General features: G+C 39.3%; 1 protein-coding gene across 1 annotated transcript; it reads left to right on the forward strand.

Annotated features, from left to right (window-relative positions):
- The first annotated feature begins 7,699 nt into the window (after window positions 1-7,699).
- Window positions 7,700-8,641, forward strand: LOC120857385 (olfactory receptor 6C2-like). The gene has a single exon (XM_040232827.1). It carries the CDS (start codon window positions 7,700-7,702, stop codon window positions 8,639-8,641), a length of 942 nt encoding a protein of 313 aa, XP_040088761.1.
- Window positions 8,642-18,430: the final 9,789 nt, after the last annotated feature.

Below are 18,430 nucleotides of genomic sequence, written 5' to 3' on the forward strand. Positions count from 1 at the left end.
AGAGCAGAGGCTGCACTTTGCTGGAGCAGCCGAGAAGAGATAACTCACGTCCAAGGTAAGAGAAACCCAAGTCAGACTGTAGGTGTTGCAAGAGGGCATCAGAGGGCAGACACACTGAAACCATAATCACAGAAAACTAGCCAATCTAATCACACTAGGACCACAGCCTTGTCTAACTCAGTGAAATGAAGCCATGCCCTGGGGGGCCACCCATGGAAAAGAAATGCAAAAAAGTAAAATGACTGTCTGAGGAGTCCTTACAAATAGCTGTGAAAAGAAGAGAAGTGAAAAGCAAAGGAGAAAAGGAAAAATAGAAGCATCTGAATGCAGAGTTCCAAAGAATAGCAAGAAGAGATAAGAAAGTCTTCCTCAGTAATCAATGCAAAGAAATAGAGGGAAACAGCAGAATGGGAAAGACTAGAGATCTCTTCAAGAAAACTAGAGATACCAAGGGAACATTTAATACAAAGATAGGCTTGATAAAGGACAGAAATGGTATGGACCTAACAGAAGCAGAAGATATTAAGAGGTGGAGGTGTGGCAAGAATACACAGAAGAACTATACAAAAAAGATCTTCACAACCAAGATAATCACGATGGTATGATCACTTACCTAGAGCCAGACATCCTGGAATGTGAAGTCAAGTGGGCCTTGGAAAGCATCACTACAAACAAAGTTAGTGGAGGTGATGGAATTCCAGTTGAGCTATTTCAAATCCTGAAAGATAATGCTGTGAAAGTGTTGCACTCAATATGCCAGCAAATTTAGAAAACTCAGCACTGGCCACAGGACTAGCAAAGGTCAGTTTTCATTCCAATCCCAAAGAAAAGAAAGGCAATACCAAAGAACACTCAAACTACTGCAAAATTGTACTCATCTGACACGCTAGTAACTGTTAGTTCAGTCGCTCAGTCGTGTCCGACTCTTTGCGACCCCAAGAATTACAGCACACCGGACCTCCCTGTCCATCACCAACTCCCGGAACTCACTCAGACTCACGTCCATTGAGTCAGTGATGCCATACAACCATCCAGCCATCTCATCCTCTGTCGTCCCCTTCGCCTCCTGCCCCCAGTCCCTCCCAGCATTAGAGTCTTTTCCAGTGAGTCAACTCTTCACATGAGGTGGCCAAAGAACTGGAGTATCAGTTTCAACATCATTCCTTCCAAAGAAATCCCAGCGCTGATCTCCTTCAAAATGGACTGGTTGGATCTCCTTGTAGTCCAAGGGGCTCTCAAGAGTCTTCTCCAAAACCACAGTTCAAAAGCATCAACTCTTCAGCTGAAGTGATGGGATCAGATGCCGTGATCCACACAGTCAAGCCAGGCTTCAGCAATATGTGAACCGTGAACTTCCAGATGTTCAAGCTGGTTTTAGAAAAGGCAAAGGAACCAGAGATCAAATTGCCAACATCCACTGGATCATGGAGAAAGCAAGAGAGTTCCAGAAAAACATCTATTTCTGCTTTATTGACTATGCCAAAGCCTTTGACTATGTGGATCACAATAAACTGTGGAAAATTCTGAGAGAGATGGGAATACCAGACCAACTAACCTGCCTCTTGAGAAATCTGTATGCAGGTCAGGAAGCAACAGTTAGAACTGGACATGGAACAACAGACTGGTTCCAAATAGGAAAAGGAGTATGTCAAGGCTGTATATTGTCCCCCTGCTTATTTAACTTATATGCAGAGTACATCATGAGAAACGCTGGGCTGGAAGAAACACAAGCTGGAATCAAGATTGCCGGGAGAAATATCAATAACCTCAGATATGCAGATGACACCACCCTTATGGCAGAAAGTGAAGAGGAACTAAAAAGCCTCTTGATGAAAGTGAAAGAGGAGAGCAAAAATGTTGGCTTAACACTCAACATTCAGAAAACGAAGATCATGGCATCTGGTCCCATCACTTCATGGGAAATAGATGGGGAAACAGTGGAAACAGTGTCAGACTTTATTTTGGGGGGCTCCAAAATCACTGCAGATGGTGACTGCAGCCATGAAATTAAAAGACGCTTACTCCTTGGAAGAAAAGTTATGACCAACCTAGATAGCATATTCAAAAGCAGAGACATTACTGTGTCAACAAAGGTCCGTCTAGTCAAGGCTGTGGTTTTTCCAGTGGTCATGTATGGATGTGAGAGTTGGACTGTGTAGAAACCTAAGTGCCAAGGAATGGATGCTTTTGAACCGTGGTGTTGGAAAAGACTCTTGAGAGTCCCTTGCACTGCAAGGAGCTCCACCCAGTTCATTCTAAAGGAGATCAGTCCTTGGTGTTCTTTGGAAGGAATGTTGCTAAAGCTGAAACTCCAGTACTTTGGCCACCTCATGCAAAGAGTTGACTCATTGGAAAAGACTCTGCTGCTGGGAGGGATCGAGGACAGGAGGAAAAGGGGATGAAATAGGATGAGATGGTTGGATGGCATCACTGACTATATGGACGTGAGTCTGAGTGAACTCCGGGAGATGGTGATGGGCAGAGAGGCCTGGCGTGCTGCAATTCATGGGGTCGCAGAGTCAGACACGACTGAGTGATTGAACTGAACTGAACCTATACATCAGAAACAGACTCACAGACATAGAGAATAGACTTGTGGTTGCTGTGAAGGGCATTGAGAGGAATGGAGTGGATATTTGGGGTTAGCAGGAGCAAACAAGGGTAAATAGAATGTATAAATAATACTATGCCACTGTATTACAGAAGAAACTATATTCAATCCCCTTGAAAAACCACAGTGGAAAGAATATAAAAAATAATAAATGTGTATGTATAACTGGAATACTTTGCTATAAATCAGAAATAAACACAACATTGTAAATCAACTCTACTTCAATTTTCAAAAAGCCCTATGTGATACAAAAACAAGAGATATAAATATCTGGGAGGTATTTCTGAAAACGATCAATGTAAGTTATCACTTTGCTTTTTCTTTTGATGAAATATTTTTCTCTATTATTATCTGAATATTTATACTGACACTAAACATTAATTACAGCTTTATAGGATTAATAAATTGGAAAAATTTTCTGTATCATATTACAAATGCCTAACATACTGTTGAAATAAAATAACAGATGGTTGCCTTTTGTCTTGTAATCTGATACTTATTATTGCATACCTGCACTGCTTCTGGTGCTAATGTTACTTACACCTGCCTCTCTGAGGACATTTTCCCCAGATCTGTAATTCCCACTGTACCCCCAGAGTCTACTACACCAGAGATTCAATTGATAATGATAAAATAAATCCACCAAGGACATGTTTGTTTGTTTCACATAATTGAAAATTTGCTCAATATTTTTTAAGGGAAATTCTCTGTTTAAAAATATGTCCTTCTGCCAGAAACAATAGAATATCTATTTTCCCAACAACAGAAAGATTCTTTCCTAACCATTTAAACAACTGTTAGCTCTGTAGTTCCAGGGTAAAGACTCCATGGGCTCAGGGGGAGACAGGCTCTCTCTTGAGAAAATCTTCATCATGTGTTGGTGGAGGATGACTTAGTGAAACCCTCCAACTGCGGAGCTATGAGTTTGAGTGTGTGCTCCTAAGAATGGTCAGAGTTCACCTTCCTATCTCCATTATAAGACCTTCCTGGAGGACTTTTTTCCACTCTTTGCAACTTTGAGGTTCAGCAAACATCTGAGGTTACAACTATCAGAGAAGTATTTTTTTTTTCTGTCCATTTTCTGAACTCTAGAATGATGCTTTCTTCTGAGCAATGTATGTATACCAACATAACTGATATGATTTGTCACTTTAAAATTATATGAAAAGTTTCAACAACCACTTATGAAGTGTGGCTTCACAGTATGAGAGGCAAGTACAGGACAGTCATTGATTAGCTGCTTTCATGTATCAATATGATAAAGTTCATCTAAATGAACATTAAAGGGACACTCACTCCCATGTGTTCTCTGCCATAAGTTCATCCTCATTTGAAATAAAAATTGTGTATAAAATAGGTGACCTATATCTCTATTGAGTAACTTGCTTATGCTTTATAACTCAGTGACCCCTTCCTCTAAAAGTCTTTCACATTTTAATGAAAACTCAATTTTAACATCTTTATCTATATCATGAGTGTTGTTAATATGACATGAATGAATGACTGAAGAAAAAGTGGCGTTTTTGGACAAAAAGATTAGCCTCTTTCCTCAGGACACACAGGCTTCCTGAGGTGCTTGGGAGAGTCAGATACCTGGAGTCATTCTGACAAGACTGAGGGGAGGTGCCTGGGCTGCAGAGACAATTCATTCCTGTCCCACCACTGGAAACTCTGTGCTGTCCCTGTGTGATCTTTAACCTGGTATTAAGGTGGGGAGGCTAACTTTTAGGCAAAACATTCCCTGTACTTCCCTTATTCTGTTTTTCTGTATGCACTTTAGGCTAAACAGTGGGACTAGGTACCAAGTGGGAGCTGATATCTGCCTTTCATAAAGATTAGGAATGGAATATTTTATAGTAACCAAGTGAAACTCTAAATATCCATTTCAGTGAGGCCTCTTAGGGCAAATGCCTTTTGATTCAGCAATGGAAGAAAGTGACAAAGTATCCTGACAATAACTGAAGGATAAGGAATATTTGACTTAGCTGCTATCTAAGTAATGAGAGAGAAGACCAACTATATAATACATTTGGTCAGAGCAGAAGAATTCTTATGAATTTTTTTTTTTTTTTTTGTCTAGGACTAAATATGACAGGTAGCATTTTTTTGTATTCCCAGGAAGCAAAGAATGATTTTAATATTTAAAAGCCCTCATTTTTAAAGTGAAGGAAAATAGACAAGAGAGATTATATATGGCATGTATATTAAGAGTGGGCATTTTTTATATCATTTATACCTCAAAAAGTTTAAAACACAAAGAAATCTAATTGACCCCCATGCACGATTACATACTTTCATTAAAGAATGTACCTTAAATGGGAATGAAAATTTCACCCCATAAGAAAAACTGACTTTTTCAGAGTCAGTAGAGTACATATATCAGAGAAGGCAATGGCACCCCACTCCAGTACTCTTGCCTGGAAAATCCCAAGGATGGAGGAGCCTAGTAGGCTGCAGTCCATGGGGTTGCTAACAGTCGGACATGACTGAGCGACTTCACTTTCACTTTTCACTTTCATGCATTGGAGAAGGAAATGGCAACCCACTCCAGTGTTCTTGCCTGGAGAATCCCAGGGACAGGGGAGCCTGGTGGGCTGCCATCTATGGGGTCGCACAGAGTTGGACACAACTGAAGCGACTTAGCAGCAGCAGCAGCAGCAGAGTAAATATATAATTCATGAATTTTACAATAAACATATTTATTGAGCTCTTGATAAACTCTGAATAGGGCTAGCTGCTGTGGTATCTCAAGTCTCAAACATTACATTCACATATTTACTGGTAAGAAAGAGATAAGCATAGTGCCCTGGAAGGACAAAAAATAGAAGCCAAGAATTGACAAGATGAAGTTTCAAGAAAGTGTTCATAGAACTGACACTAAGCTGAAACTTGATAAACCTATAAGTATCAGTATCAGGCTAGTGAAGGGAAAAACAGGAGTGGGAAGCTGGTAACGAACAGAGTTGTATCAGGAAACAGACTCCTCTCAAACTGGCGGAGATATTGTTTCTGTTTGTGGAAAGTGAATGCCCCACTCTGGTGGAAGCACTCTGAAGAGCTGTTCCACAGGTAACATTCCATTCTAAATATAGACATTTTCATCACATGAGTGTATTATCAGTGGGTCAAAAACTGCATGAACTATTAGCTGAAGCCATAATTTTGGCTTTTAAATATACACAGAATCCACACAATTGAGGTATTACTGATTAACATTAAACCCTAAATGTAACTGCCAACTTTAATTTCAAATGATATCCTATATACTCATAGATATGATAAAATGGATATCACCACAAAAATACAGCTGAAGAAGCAGAAGGGACTGGAGGAGAAGACATGTATACCATACAAATAATTCATGTGACCATATGACCAGGATACTGCCAGACGTAAAGTACTCAGCAACTGCTGTTTACCGTTTTGGTTTTCTATTTCTAAAATTTGGTAAACTTTTAATTATAATATAATTTTGTACTCATACAAGTGTAGAAAAAATAGTGAACTATACCCAAAGAACCTTCAACCAGCTTTCCCAAAATGTAAATTCCTAATAATCACAATGGAATTATTAACACTAAGGAATTAACACTGTATACAAATAATAATTAAAATAGAGATTTAAGGACAGGACGGATCCAGGTCGTGGCCAGGTCAGGGGCCAGGGATACACGGTGTCACCACCGCCACAGCAGGTCCCTCGCGCTCTCTTGGCTCCCCCTGCCGACCGAGTCGCCCACGGGCTCCTGACTCGCTATTCTGGCACATCAGACTGAGCATGCGCAGTGCAGCCAACCTCATCGCCAATCCCCAGTGACGCTGGGAGGAGTGCACTTGTGGCTCTGGCTTGAGGGTCTGTCTCTTTCTCTCTCTCTCTTTAGTCGCTAAGTCGTGTCCGATTCTTGGAACCCCGTGGACTGTAGCCTGCCAGGCTCCTCTGTCCATGCGATTCTCCAGGCAACAATTCTGGAGTGGGTTGCCGTTTCCTTCTCCAGGGGATCTTCCCGACCCGGAAACTAACCCGAGTTTCCCGCATTGCAGGCAGATTCTTTACCACCTGAGCTATGAGGGAAGTCCTTGGACGGTCACAGAGGAGCAAAAGAATAGCTGGAAAAGAAATAATGATAATAAAATAAATTAAAATTAACTACAGATTTTATTTGGATTTTCCTAGTTTTTGCACTAATGACATTTTTATGTTGCAGGACGCAATTCAAGTTACTATTTGTTAAGAAATGGTCATGTGTCCTTGGTCTCCTCTAACCTGTGTCACATACTGTATCCCCTTGTCTTTTGTGACCTTGAAAGTGCAAACAATTGAGGTTAAACTCTTCAGGTCTTCTTTATTTTCTGCTTATACCAATTTCTTTGCCCAATACTGCACGTGGTTGATTATGTAATTCTAATCGAACACTGTTCTATCAGAGTGAAAATGGAGGAAAAGCCGGGTACTGATTAGAAGCTTAAGATAAATAGAAAAACTGGTAAGTAATGATGTTATTTGGATGACGATTCTCACACCAAAGCAAAATAAAATGAGATAATGTTTTAGTCATTGCAGTATCAGCAAACATTGAAATACTGCATGTGTGGCCGATATGCTCTGTATAAATGTCAAACTCAGTCATTTATTTGCATTTAACAGGAAGAGACACCTCAAACAGCTTGTGAGTTCATTCAAACTTGGGAATAATGAAGAATTATTAGGACAAAAGAACATTATAATACTCACAAAATTGTATTACATAGACAATGCTTTCTAATTCTATAGACAAATACATTTCAGAGAATATAGGACAGAATTTAGATGAACTGAAAAATAGAGATCTGAGTGCATAAATGGAGTATAAAAGTATGGACTCTAGTAAACTTATTTCAGAAAAATATGATCTTGAGGATTTCTATATGTACATCAAAAGAGCTGAGAACACCACAGTTTTGACTGGTCAATATCAATTTAAAGAAGAAAATGACTATTCACTGAATTGATTGGATTTTTTTTACCCAATGGCCATAGCCTCATAATTTCATCCAAGTTTTTCAGTTCAGTGTCACTTGACTTTGTGAGGAGTTTGAGAGTACAAGTCAATGATGAGAAACCATACATCATTATCTATATTCATACTCCTGGGGCTGACAGATGACCCTCCAATGCAGGTTCTGATTTTTACATTTCTGGTTGTCTCCTATTTACTGAGTGTTACTGGGAACCTGACCATCATTATACTCACTTTAATAGATTCTCACCTTAAAACTGCCATGTACTTTTTCCTCAAACACTTCTCCTTTTTAGAAACTTTATTCACCACGGTGTGCATTCCCCGATTCTTATACAGCTTATCAACTGGGGACAAGACTATTTCCTACAATGCTTGTGTTAGTCAACTATTTTTTATCTTCCTTTTTGGAGGAACAGAATTTTTTCTCCTGGCCATCATGTCTTATGACCGCTATGTGGCCATCTGCAAACCTTTACATTATTCAACCATCATGAACAGTAGAGTCTGTGTTTGGCTTGTTATCTGTTGTTGGATAGCAGGTTGGCTGGTCATATTTCCACCACTCTGCCTGGGCTTAGAACTGGAATTCTGTGATTCTAATGTCATTGATCATTTTCTCTGTGATGCTTCTGCTATGCTGAAGATCCCTTGTTCAGACACATGGTTCATAGAACAGATGGTTGTTACCCTTGCTGTGTTGATTAACATCGTGACATTTCTGTGTGTTGCTATGTCCTACACATATATCATGAATGCCATCCTAAAGTTCCCTTCCTCCCAGCAAAAATTGAAGGCCTTTTCTACCTGCTCTTCTCACTTGATTGTGGTTTCTATCACCTATGGCAGTTGTATTTTCATCTATGTCAAACCCTCAGCAAAAGATGAAATGGCAATTAATAAGTGTGTGTTAGTGCTCACGACTTCAGTTGCCCCCATGTTAAACCCATTTATTTATAGCCTGAGGAACAAACAAGTGAAAGAAGCTTTTACAGACTTAATCAAAAGAATTTCACCAATCTCAAGAAAGTAAAGATACGTTGAAACTAAGTGTAAAATATAAATTTAAAAAAAATAGTGGCCCTGAAGGCCACAATTTTCCTTTGTTAACCATTATACCCTAGTCTATTGTCTGTTCATATTAACAGGCTTATACCACTGTTATTATGGAATTTAACCCCCAAATCATAATTTCAGTGCTTATTAAAATAAATTAAGTCATGTCAATATTGTTGAAAGTAAATTTTCTCCCTCATTATATCTCATATCAAGAGAATATGAAATTAGATTTCCAGGAAAAAGTCCTTGTGTGTGTGTGCTAAGTCACTTCAGTCATGTCCGCTTCTTTGTGACTTATGAACCGTATTCCACCAGATTCCTTTGTCCGTGGGATTCTCCAGGCAAAAATACTGGAGTGGGTTGCCATGCCCACCTCCAGGGGACCTCCTAACCCAGCAATCGAACCCATGTCTCTTTGTCTACCTGCATTAGTAGGTGGGTTATTTACCACTAGCACCACTTAGGAAACCCAAAAAGGTCCTTCAGTTCAGTTCAGTTCAGTTGCTCAGTCATGTCTGACTCTTTGCGACCCCATAAATTTCAGCACGCCAGGCCTCCCTGTCCATCACCAACTCCCGCAGTTCACTCAGACTCACGTCCATCGAGTCAGTGATGCCATCCAGCCATCTCATCCTCTTTCATCCCCTTTTCCTCCTGCCCCCAATCCCTCCCAGTATCAGAGTCTTTTCCAATTAGTCAACTCTTCGCATGAGGTGGCCAAAGTACTGGAGTTTCAGCTTTAGCATCATTCCTTCCAAAGAAATCCCAGGGCTGATCTCCTTCAGAATGGACTGGTTGGATCTCCTTGCAGTCCAAGGGACTCTCAAGAGTCTTCTCCAACACCACACTTCAAAAGCATAAATTATTCAGCACTCAGCTTTCTTCACAGTCCAACTCTCACATCCATACCTGACTACTGGAAAAACCATAGCCTTGACTAAACGGACCTTAGTTGGCAAAGTAATGTCTCTGCTTTTGAATATGCTATCTAGGTTGGTCATAACTTTTCTTCCAAGGAGTAAGCGTCTTTTAATTTCATGGCTGCAGTCACCATCTGCAGTGATTTTGGAGTCCCCAAAAATAAAGTCTGACACTGTTTCCCCATCTATTTCCCATGAAGTGACGGGACTGAATGCCATCATCTTCGTATTCTGAATGTTGAGCTTTAAGCCAACTTTTTCACTCTCCTCTTTCACTTTCATCAAGAGGCTTTTTAGTTCCTCTTCACTTTCTGCCATAAGGGTGGTGTCATCTGCATATCTGAGGTTATTGATATTTCTCCCGGCAATCTTGATTCCAGCTTGTGTTTCTTCCAGCCCAGCGTTTCTCATGATGTACTCTGCATATAAGTTATATAAGCAGGGTGACAATATACAGCCTTGACGTAATTGTTTTCCTATTTGGAACCAGTCTGTTGTTCCATGTCCAGTTCTAACTGTTGCCTCCTGACCTGCATACAGATTTCTCAAGAGGCAGGTCAGGTGGTCTGATATTCCCATCTCTCTCAGAATTTTCCACAGTTTATTGTGATCCACACAGTCAAAGGCATTGGCATAGTCAATAAAGCAGAAATAGATGTTTTTCTGGAATTCTCTTGCTTTCTCCATGATCCAGCAGATGTTGGCAATTTGATGTCTGGTTCCTCTGCCTTTTCTAAACCCAGCTTGAATATTAGGAATTTCATGGTTCACGTATTGCTGAAGCCTGGCTTGGAGAATATTGAGCATTACTTTACTAGCATGTGAGATGAGTGCAACTGTGCAGTAGTTTGAGCATTCTTTGGCATTGCCTTTCTTTGGGATTGGAATGAAAACTGACCTTTTCCAGTCTGTGACCACTGCTGAGTTTTCCAAATTTGCTGGCATATTGAGTGCAGCACTTTCACACCATCATCTTTCAGTATTTGAAATAGCTCCACTGGAATTCCACCACCTCCACTAGCTTTGTTCATAGTGATGCTTTCTAAGGCCCACTTGACTTCACATTCCAGGATATCTGGCTCTAGATGAGTGATCACACCATCGTGTTTATCTGGGTCATGAAGATCTCTTTTGTACAGTTCTTTGTGTATTCTTGCCACCTCTTCTTAATATCTTCTGCTTCTGTTAGGTCCATACTGTTTCTGTCCTTTATCAAGCCCATCTTTGCATGAAATGTTCCCTTGGTATCTCTCATTTTCTTGAAGATATCTCTAGTCTTTCCCATCCTGTTGTTTTCCTCTATTTCTTTGCATTGATTGCTGAAGAAGGCTTTCTTATCTCTTCTTGCTATTCTTTGGAACTCTGCATTCAGATGCTTATATCTTTCCTTTTCTCCTTTGCTTTTCGCTTCTCTTCTTTTCACAGCTATTTGTAAGGCTTCCCCAGACAGCCATTTTGCTTTTTCGCATTTCTTTTCCATGGGGATGGTCTTGATCCCTGTCTCCTGTACAATGTTACGCACCTCATTCCATAGTTCATCAGGCACTCTATCTATCAGATCTAGGCCCTTAAACCTATTTCTCACTTCCACTGTATAATCATAAGGGATTTGACTTAGGTCATACCTGATTGGTCTAGAGGTTTTCCCTACTTTCTTCAATTTGAGTCTGAATTTGGTAATAAGGTGTTCATGATCTGAGCCACAGTCAGCTCTTGGTCTTGTTTTTGTTGACTGTATACAGCTTCTCCATCTTTGGCTGCAAAGAATATAATCAATCTGATTTCAGTGTTGACCATCTGGTGATGTCCATCTGTAGAGTCTTCTCTTGTGTTGTTGGAAGAAGGTGTTTGCTATGACCAGTGCATTTTCTTGGCAAAACTCTATTGGTCTTTGCCCTGCTTCATTCTGCATTCCAAGGCCAAATTTGCCTGTTACTCCAGGTGTTTCTTGACTTCCTACTTTTGCATTCCAGTCCCCTATAGTGAAAAGGACATCTTTTTTAGATGTTAGTTCTAAAAAGTCTTATAGGCCTTCATAGAACCTTTCAACTTCAGCTTCTTCAGCATTACTGGTTGGGGCATAGACTTGGATTACCGTGATATTGAATGGTTTGCCTTGGAGACAAACAGAGATCATTCTGTCGTTTTTGAGATTGCATCCAAGTACTGCATTTCGGATTCTTTTGTTGACCATGATGGCTACTCTATTTCTTCTGAGGGATTCCTGCCCACAGTAGTAGCTATAATGGTCATCTGAGTTAAATTCACCCATTCCAGTCCATTTTAGTTTGCTGAATCCTAGAATGTTGACATACACTCTTGCCATCTCTTGTTTGACCATTTCCATGAACAGTATGAAAAGGGAAAATGATAGGATACTGAAAGAGGAACTCCCCAGGTCAGTAGGTGCCCAATATGCTACTGGGAGTCTCTTAAGATCTTTACAAACTTGAGACATTCTTTTGATTTTTGTAATGACTGATTGAAAAGTATATAACCCCCATGCTTAGGCTAGTGAGGGGGGCATTCTCCATCCCCCTACTGACGTCTATGTCAGAAGCTTTCTCTGTCCCTTTTTATACTTTAATAAAACTCTGCTACACAAAAGCTCTTGAGTGATCAATTCTGTTCCCTGGGCTCAAAGCTAAATCTTCTTTGGAGACCACAAATCTGGCAAATATCTTTTGTAGAGATGCTTTTGGATATCTGCCCAGAAGTATAACTACTTGATCATTTGATAGTCCTATTTTTTTGAGAACACTTTATACTCTTTTCCCCAGAGGCTCCACCATTTTCACAATCCCACCAATAGTGCACAAATGTCACATCTCTTCACACCTTACCAACACTCATCATTTTCTTATATTTTGAAAAGTAGCCATCCTGATAAGTGTCATCTTCCAGCCTTGCCAGGGATTCTTTTCATTTTAAAGGTAAGTAATAATTTGATAATGACTATATATATCCTATTCCATGAAGCATATAATTACTCATTTTCACATCTATTGAGATTTTCTAACTCCCTCATTACATTTATTCTAGTTAGTTCACAGATGACTGTAAGAAAAATTGTTTTGTCCTCCTTTATATATTTGTTCATTTTACATCATATATTTTTCATCTTAGTCTATGAGTTTTGAAGCATTCCTTTACCTTATGATTTCCAGTTTGTTCCAGATATGTTCAACTGAAACCCCTTTAAGCCTGCTGGTTTTTGATAAGCTTCCATCATTTAACCCTGAAGAGGCTAGCAGGGTCTAAGTTTACTCAGGCATGTGTGAGTCCACAGACCTACACTCCTGGCGTCTTGAGGTTGCTGCTGAGTTACAATTCCTGCACCCGTGCCTTCTACCTGGGGTAAGTTCCTGCGTCCGGGTGAGAGTTACAGAAGCTTGACCACTTCACTTTTGGGTAGGAGTCCACGGTTCGTTTTTGATTAAAATCTTTCAGAGGCCTACCTCGCCCATGGATTTTGGGCCTTCAGGCCATTAGACCTGCCTGCTGTGTTTTCCTGTAGAATCCTTCACTGACCACCTCTCCAACCCCGCGCTGTTTAGATGGACTTTTGAAATCGATTCAAAGACTTTGCGCCTCATTGCTTTTGGCCCACAGGGTCCTGGCTTCTCTCCTGGACCCTGGGATTCTGCAGACCATGCTGTCTTCCTGAGAAACCGCCGTCCCCCTCCCCCACCGCCTTGATAAAAGGCTCAATATCCCCTTGATGTTCAGATGCTAGGTTGTGTCCGACTCTTTGCGACCCCTTGAAACTGCAGCTCGCCAGATTTCCTTGTCCCCTAAGAATACACTTTTAAGAAGGATGGGATTTAGGACTGAAGAACTGCCAAGAGCAAGTCACCTCCCCCAAGCAGGAATCTGGGGCTTTGCAGAAGTGAAGATTCCAAAGGGGAGGTCGGCAAAGCTGCTAACAAGGAAGTGAGGAGGTTGTAGAGAAAGAGAGACAGAGGAAGAATGAGGAGAAATGAAAACGTGAGGGGGAAAGATCAGGGAGGCAGCCCATAAACAGAAGGCAAAATAGAGAATGTGGGAGGAATTTGCAAAGAGACACAGTGAAAGGAGGGTTTCCCAGGTAGCTCAGCTAGTAAAGAAACTGCCTGCAATGTGGGAGACCTGCCTTTAATCTCTGGGTTGGGAAGATCCCCTGAAGGAGGACATGGCAACCCACTTCAGTATTCTTGCCTGGAAAATCCCCATGGACAGAGGAGCCTGGTGGGCTACAATCCATGGGGTCACAAAGAGTTGAATAGAAATGAGTGACTAAGCACACATATTACTTAAAAAATAATTCAATATACTGAGAAGTTTATACTGCATCCTCTGCTGAGTTCTACATATTGTTTCCACAGGCAAATCGGTCCCAGGTACTGATCCAGAGTTTCACTGAAAGAAGAGAAATAAATTTGGTGTGGAAGTAAAACAAATTGATGCTGCATTTATGAAAACTTTAAAGAACTCAAGTAAAAATTATGGCATTACATACAACTACTGACACTAATCTATAACAAAGGAGGCAAGAATATAAAATGGAGAAACAACTGTCTCTTCAATAAGTGGTAGTGGGAAAACAACTGAATGTAAAAGAATGAAATTAGAACACCACACATAAAAATAAAATCAAAATGGATTAAAGACCTACATGTAAAACTGGATACTATAAAATTCCTAGAGGAAAACATAGGCAGAACAGTCTTTGACATAAATCACAGCCAGGTCTTTTTAGATCTGTTTTCTAGAGTAATGGAAATAAAAATAGAAATAAATTAATGGGACCTAATTAAACTTGCTTTTGCTGAGCAAAGGAAACCATAAGCAAAAGGAAAATCCAACTTAAGGAACAAGAGAAAACATTTGCAAATGATGTGACAATGTATGCAACCACCTCATACAGCTCAAAATCAAAAAAAAAAAAAAAAAACTAACAAAAATATGGGCAGAAGATCTAAATAAATACTTCTCTAAAAAAGACATACAGATGACCAAAACAAGTACATGAAAAGATATTCAACTAACTATTAAAGAAATGCAAATCAAAACTACAATGAGATATCACATCACATCAATCAGAATGGCCATCATCAAAAATAATACGAATAATAAATGTGGAGAGGATGTGGGGGAAAAAGGAACTTTCCTACACAGTTGGTGGGAATATAAATTGGTTCAATCACTAGGGAAAATAGTATGAAGTTTCCTTAAATAGCTAAAAATAGACCTACCATATGATCCTACACTTTCACTCCTGGGCCTATATGGAAAGAAAACTGTACTTGGAAAAGATGCATACATATACCACAGTATTCATCACAACACTATTTATAGTAAGACCTGGAAGCAACATAAATGTCTGCTGAAAGATGTGGTACATATATACAATGGACTATTACTGACCTATAAAAAAAATGAAATCGTGTCATTTTTAGCAACATGAATGGACCTGGAAATTAACATAGTAAGTGAAGTAAGCCAGACAGATAAAGACAAATATATAATATTGCTTATACATAAAATTTTCTTTAAAAACTATACAAATAAACTTACTAACATAATAGAAATAGACACACACACATAGAAAACAAACACAGTTACCAAAGAGAAAAGAGAGGAAGGGATAAATCAAGAGTTTTCATTAACATATATACACCACTACAAATAAAATAGATAATTAACAAGGACCTACTGTATAGCATAGGGAAGGAATGGTAGATATTACCTCAATATTTTGAAATAATCTGTAAGGGAAAATGTGTCTTTGCAGGTGGCGCTAGTGATATAGAACTCATCTGCCAATGTAGGAGACATGAATAGAGGTGGGCTCAATCCCTGAATCAGAAAGATCCCCTGGAGGAAGACATGGTAACCCTCTCCAGTATTCTTACCTAGAGAATCCCATGAACAGAGGAGTGTGGTGGGCTATAGTCCATCACAAACAGTTGGACATGACTGAAGCAACTTAGCACGCATGCATAGGGAAAATAAACATAAATAATTTATAAGGGGAAAGAAACAAAAAAGAAAAAAATATATGTATAGATCACTTTGCTACATAACTGAAATTATTAATCTACAATCTTTCAACTTAAAAACTGGAAAGTATTCTTTTTTAATATGTTTAAAATTTATTTTTCAAAGAATCACTTACAAAATAATTAAGTACATTACACTTTTAAAGAATAAGGTCTCTTGGAGCATCTTAAGCTTATTTAATAATGACAAAATTCAATTTAAGAATTTTTTAAAATATGGCTTTTAAATGAATCAAGGTCAGTTCAGTTCAATTGCTCAGTCATGTCTGACTCTTTGCAACCCCATGGACTGCAGCACACCACACTTCCCTGCCCAACACCAACTCCTAGAACTTGCTCAAACTCATGTCCATCGCATTGGTGATACCATCCATCCACTTCATTCTCTGTCGTCCCCTTCTCCTCCTGCCTTCAATATTTCCCAGCATCAGGGTCTTTTCCAATGAGTCAGTTCTTTGCATCAGGTGGCCAAAGTATTGCAGTTTCAGCTTCAGCATCAGTCTTTCCAATGAATATTCAGGACTGATTTCCTTTAGGATGGAATGGTTGGATCTCCTTGCAGTCCAAGGGACTCTCAAGAGTCTTCTCCAACACCACAGTTTAAAAGCATCAATTCTTTGGCGCTCAGCTTTCTTTATAGTCCAACTCTCACATCCATACATGACTACTGGAAAAAAACATAGCTTTGACTAGATGGATGCTTGTTGGCAAATTAATGTCTCTGCTTTTTAATGTGCTGTCTAGGTTGGTCATAGCTTTTTTTTCCAAGGAGCAAGCGTCTTTTAATTTCATGGCTGCAGTCACCATCTGCAGTGATTTTGGGACCCCAAAAAATAAACTCTCACTATTTCAATTGTTTCCCCATCTTGCCATGAAGTGATGGGACCAGATGCCATGATCTTCGTTTTCTGAATGTTGAGTTTTAAGCCAGCTTTTTCACTCTCCTCTTTCACTTTCATCAAGAGGCTCTTTAGTTCTTCACTTTCTGCCATAAGGGTGGTGTCATCTGCATATCTGAGGTTTCTCCCGGCAATCTTGATTCCAACTTGTGTTTCATCCAGCCTGGCATTTCGCATGATTTACTCTGCATATAAGTTAAATAAGCAGGGTGACAATATACAGCCTTGACATACTCCTTTCCTGATTTGGAACCAGTCTGTTGTTCCATATCCAGTTCTAACTGTTGCTTCTTGACCTGCTTACAGATTTCTCAGGAGGCAGATCAGGTAGTCTGGTATTCCCATCTCTTTCAGAATTTTCCACACAGTCAAAGGCTTTGGCACAGTCAATAAAACAAAAGTAGATGTTTTTCTGGAATTCTTTTGCTTTTTCCATGATCCAGCAGATGTTGGCTATTTGATCTCTGGTTCCTCTGGCTTTTCTAAATCCAGCTTTAACATCTGGAAGTTCACAGTTCAAATACTGTTGAAGCCTGGCTTGGAGAATTTTAAACATTACTTTGCTAGTGTGTGAGATGAGTGCAATTGTGTGGTAGTTTGAGCATTCTTTGGCATTGCATTTCTTTGAGAGTGGAATGAAAACTGACCTTTTCCAGTCTGTGGCCACTGCTGAGTTTTCCAAATTTGCTGGCATATTGAGTACAGCACTTTCACAGCATCACCCTTCAGGATTTGAAATAGCTCAACTGGAATTCCTGCACCTCAACTATCTTTGTTCATATGTGTTTAACAAACATGGTATTCTAAAAATTTATGTTCTATAATACAACCAAATCCCTTCATTCATTTGCTTCTAACATGCTATTAGAGAAATTATATTCTGCAATTTTATGTTTCTAACACAAAAATGTTTCATATCGAATAACAGAAAGGTAAATTTAGATGTATATTAATAATATGGAAAGTATTTCTAAGCTCAGGTTTGCTAAAGTGATCTAGCAAATTGAATATTAGAGATCAGTTCTTAAACTAGAAGAGTCAAAATAGTTTTTGTTAAATGTTCATTTTACGCTTTCAGTTTATTATTTCAATAAATAGTATTACTTCTCCAAAGCAGAAAATATCTTTCTAGATACATCTCTGAAGATTTATTTAACTTACTGGTTCCTCAGATTATTAAAAAAAAAAAAAAAAAGATAGGTTCAACAAGGGGCAATTGAAATATTGAGCACAGCTACTCACTTGCTTAAAATGATCCTTTCTTTTTCTGAGGGCTTCATGTATTAGACTGGTAAAACAAAGTAATTGCAGTTTCAGGCCATGAATTTTAAATCTTTATAATCTTTATTAATCAAAATAGGAACCATTACAATCAACACATCTTTAACAATGAGAAACAAGTCTGTTTATTCCTGTAGCATAAAAATTCACCCTTTGGAATTTGACAAACTCTTGGAAAGCATTTTCTGCCTCCCACAGGTTATGGAAACATTTTCCCTGCAAAAAGTTATATAGATGCTTGAAGAAGTTGTAGTCGGTTGGTGAGCAGTCAAGTGAATATGGTGGATGAAGCAAAACTTCATAGCCCAGTTCATTCATTTTTTAAAATGGTTGTGTGACCTGCAGTCCAGCGTTGTTGCAGAGAATTGGGCCTATTCTGTTGAAAAACTGTGGTTTTCATCTGCATCTCATCAATTTGCTGAGCATACTTCTCAGATGTTACAATTTCACCAGGATTCAGAAAGCTGTAGTGGATCTGATAGGCAGCAGACCACCAAACCGTGACCATGACCTATTTTGGTGCAAGTTTGAGTTTGACTTTGGGAAGTACTTTGGAGCTTCTTCTCAGTCCAGTCACTGAATTGGTCATTGCTGGTAGCCATATATAATCCACTTTTTGTCG

Source organism: Oryx dammah, unplaced genomic scaffold (genome assembly GCF_014754425.2).
Source record: "Oryx dammah isolate SB20612 unplaced genomic scaffold, SCBI_Odam_1.1 HiC_scaffold_29, whole genome shotgun sequence".
Classification (NCBI taxonomy): Eukaryota; Metazoa; Chordata; class Mammalia; order Artiodactyla; family Bovidae; genus Oryx; species Oryx dammah.

Coding starts and splice junctions, on each gene's coding strand:
- LOC120857385 (XM_040232827.1), top strand. CDS start 7,700: ATGATGAGAAACCATACATCATTATCTATATTCATACTCCTGGGGCTG.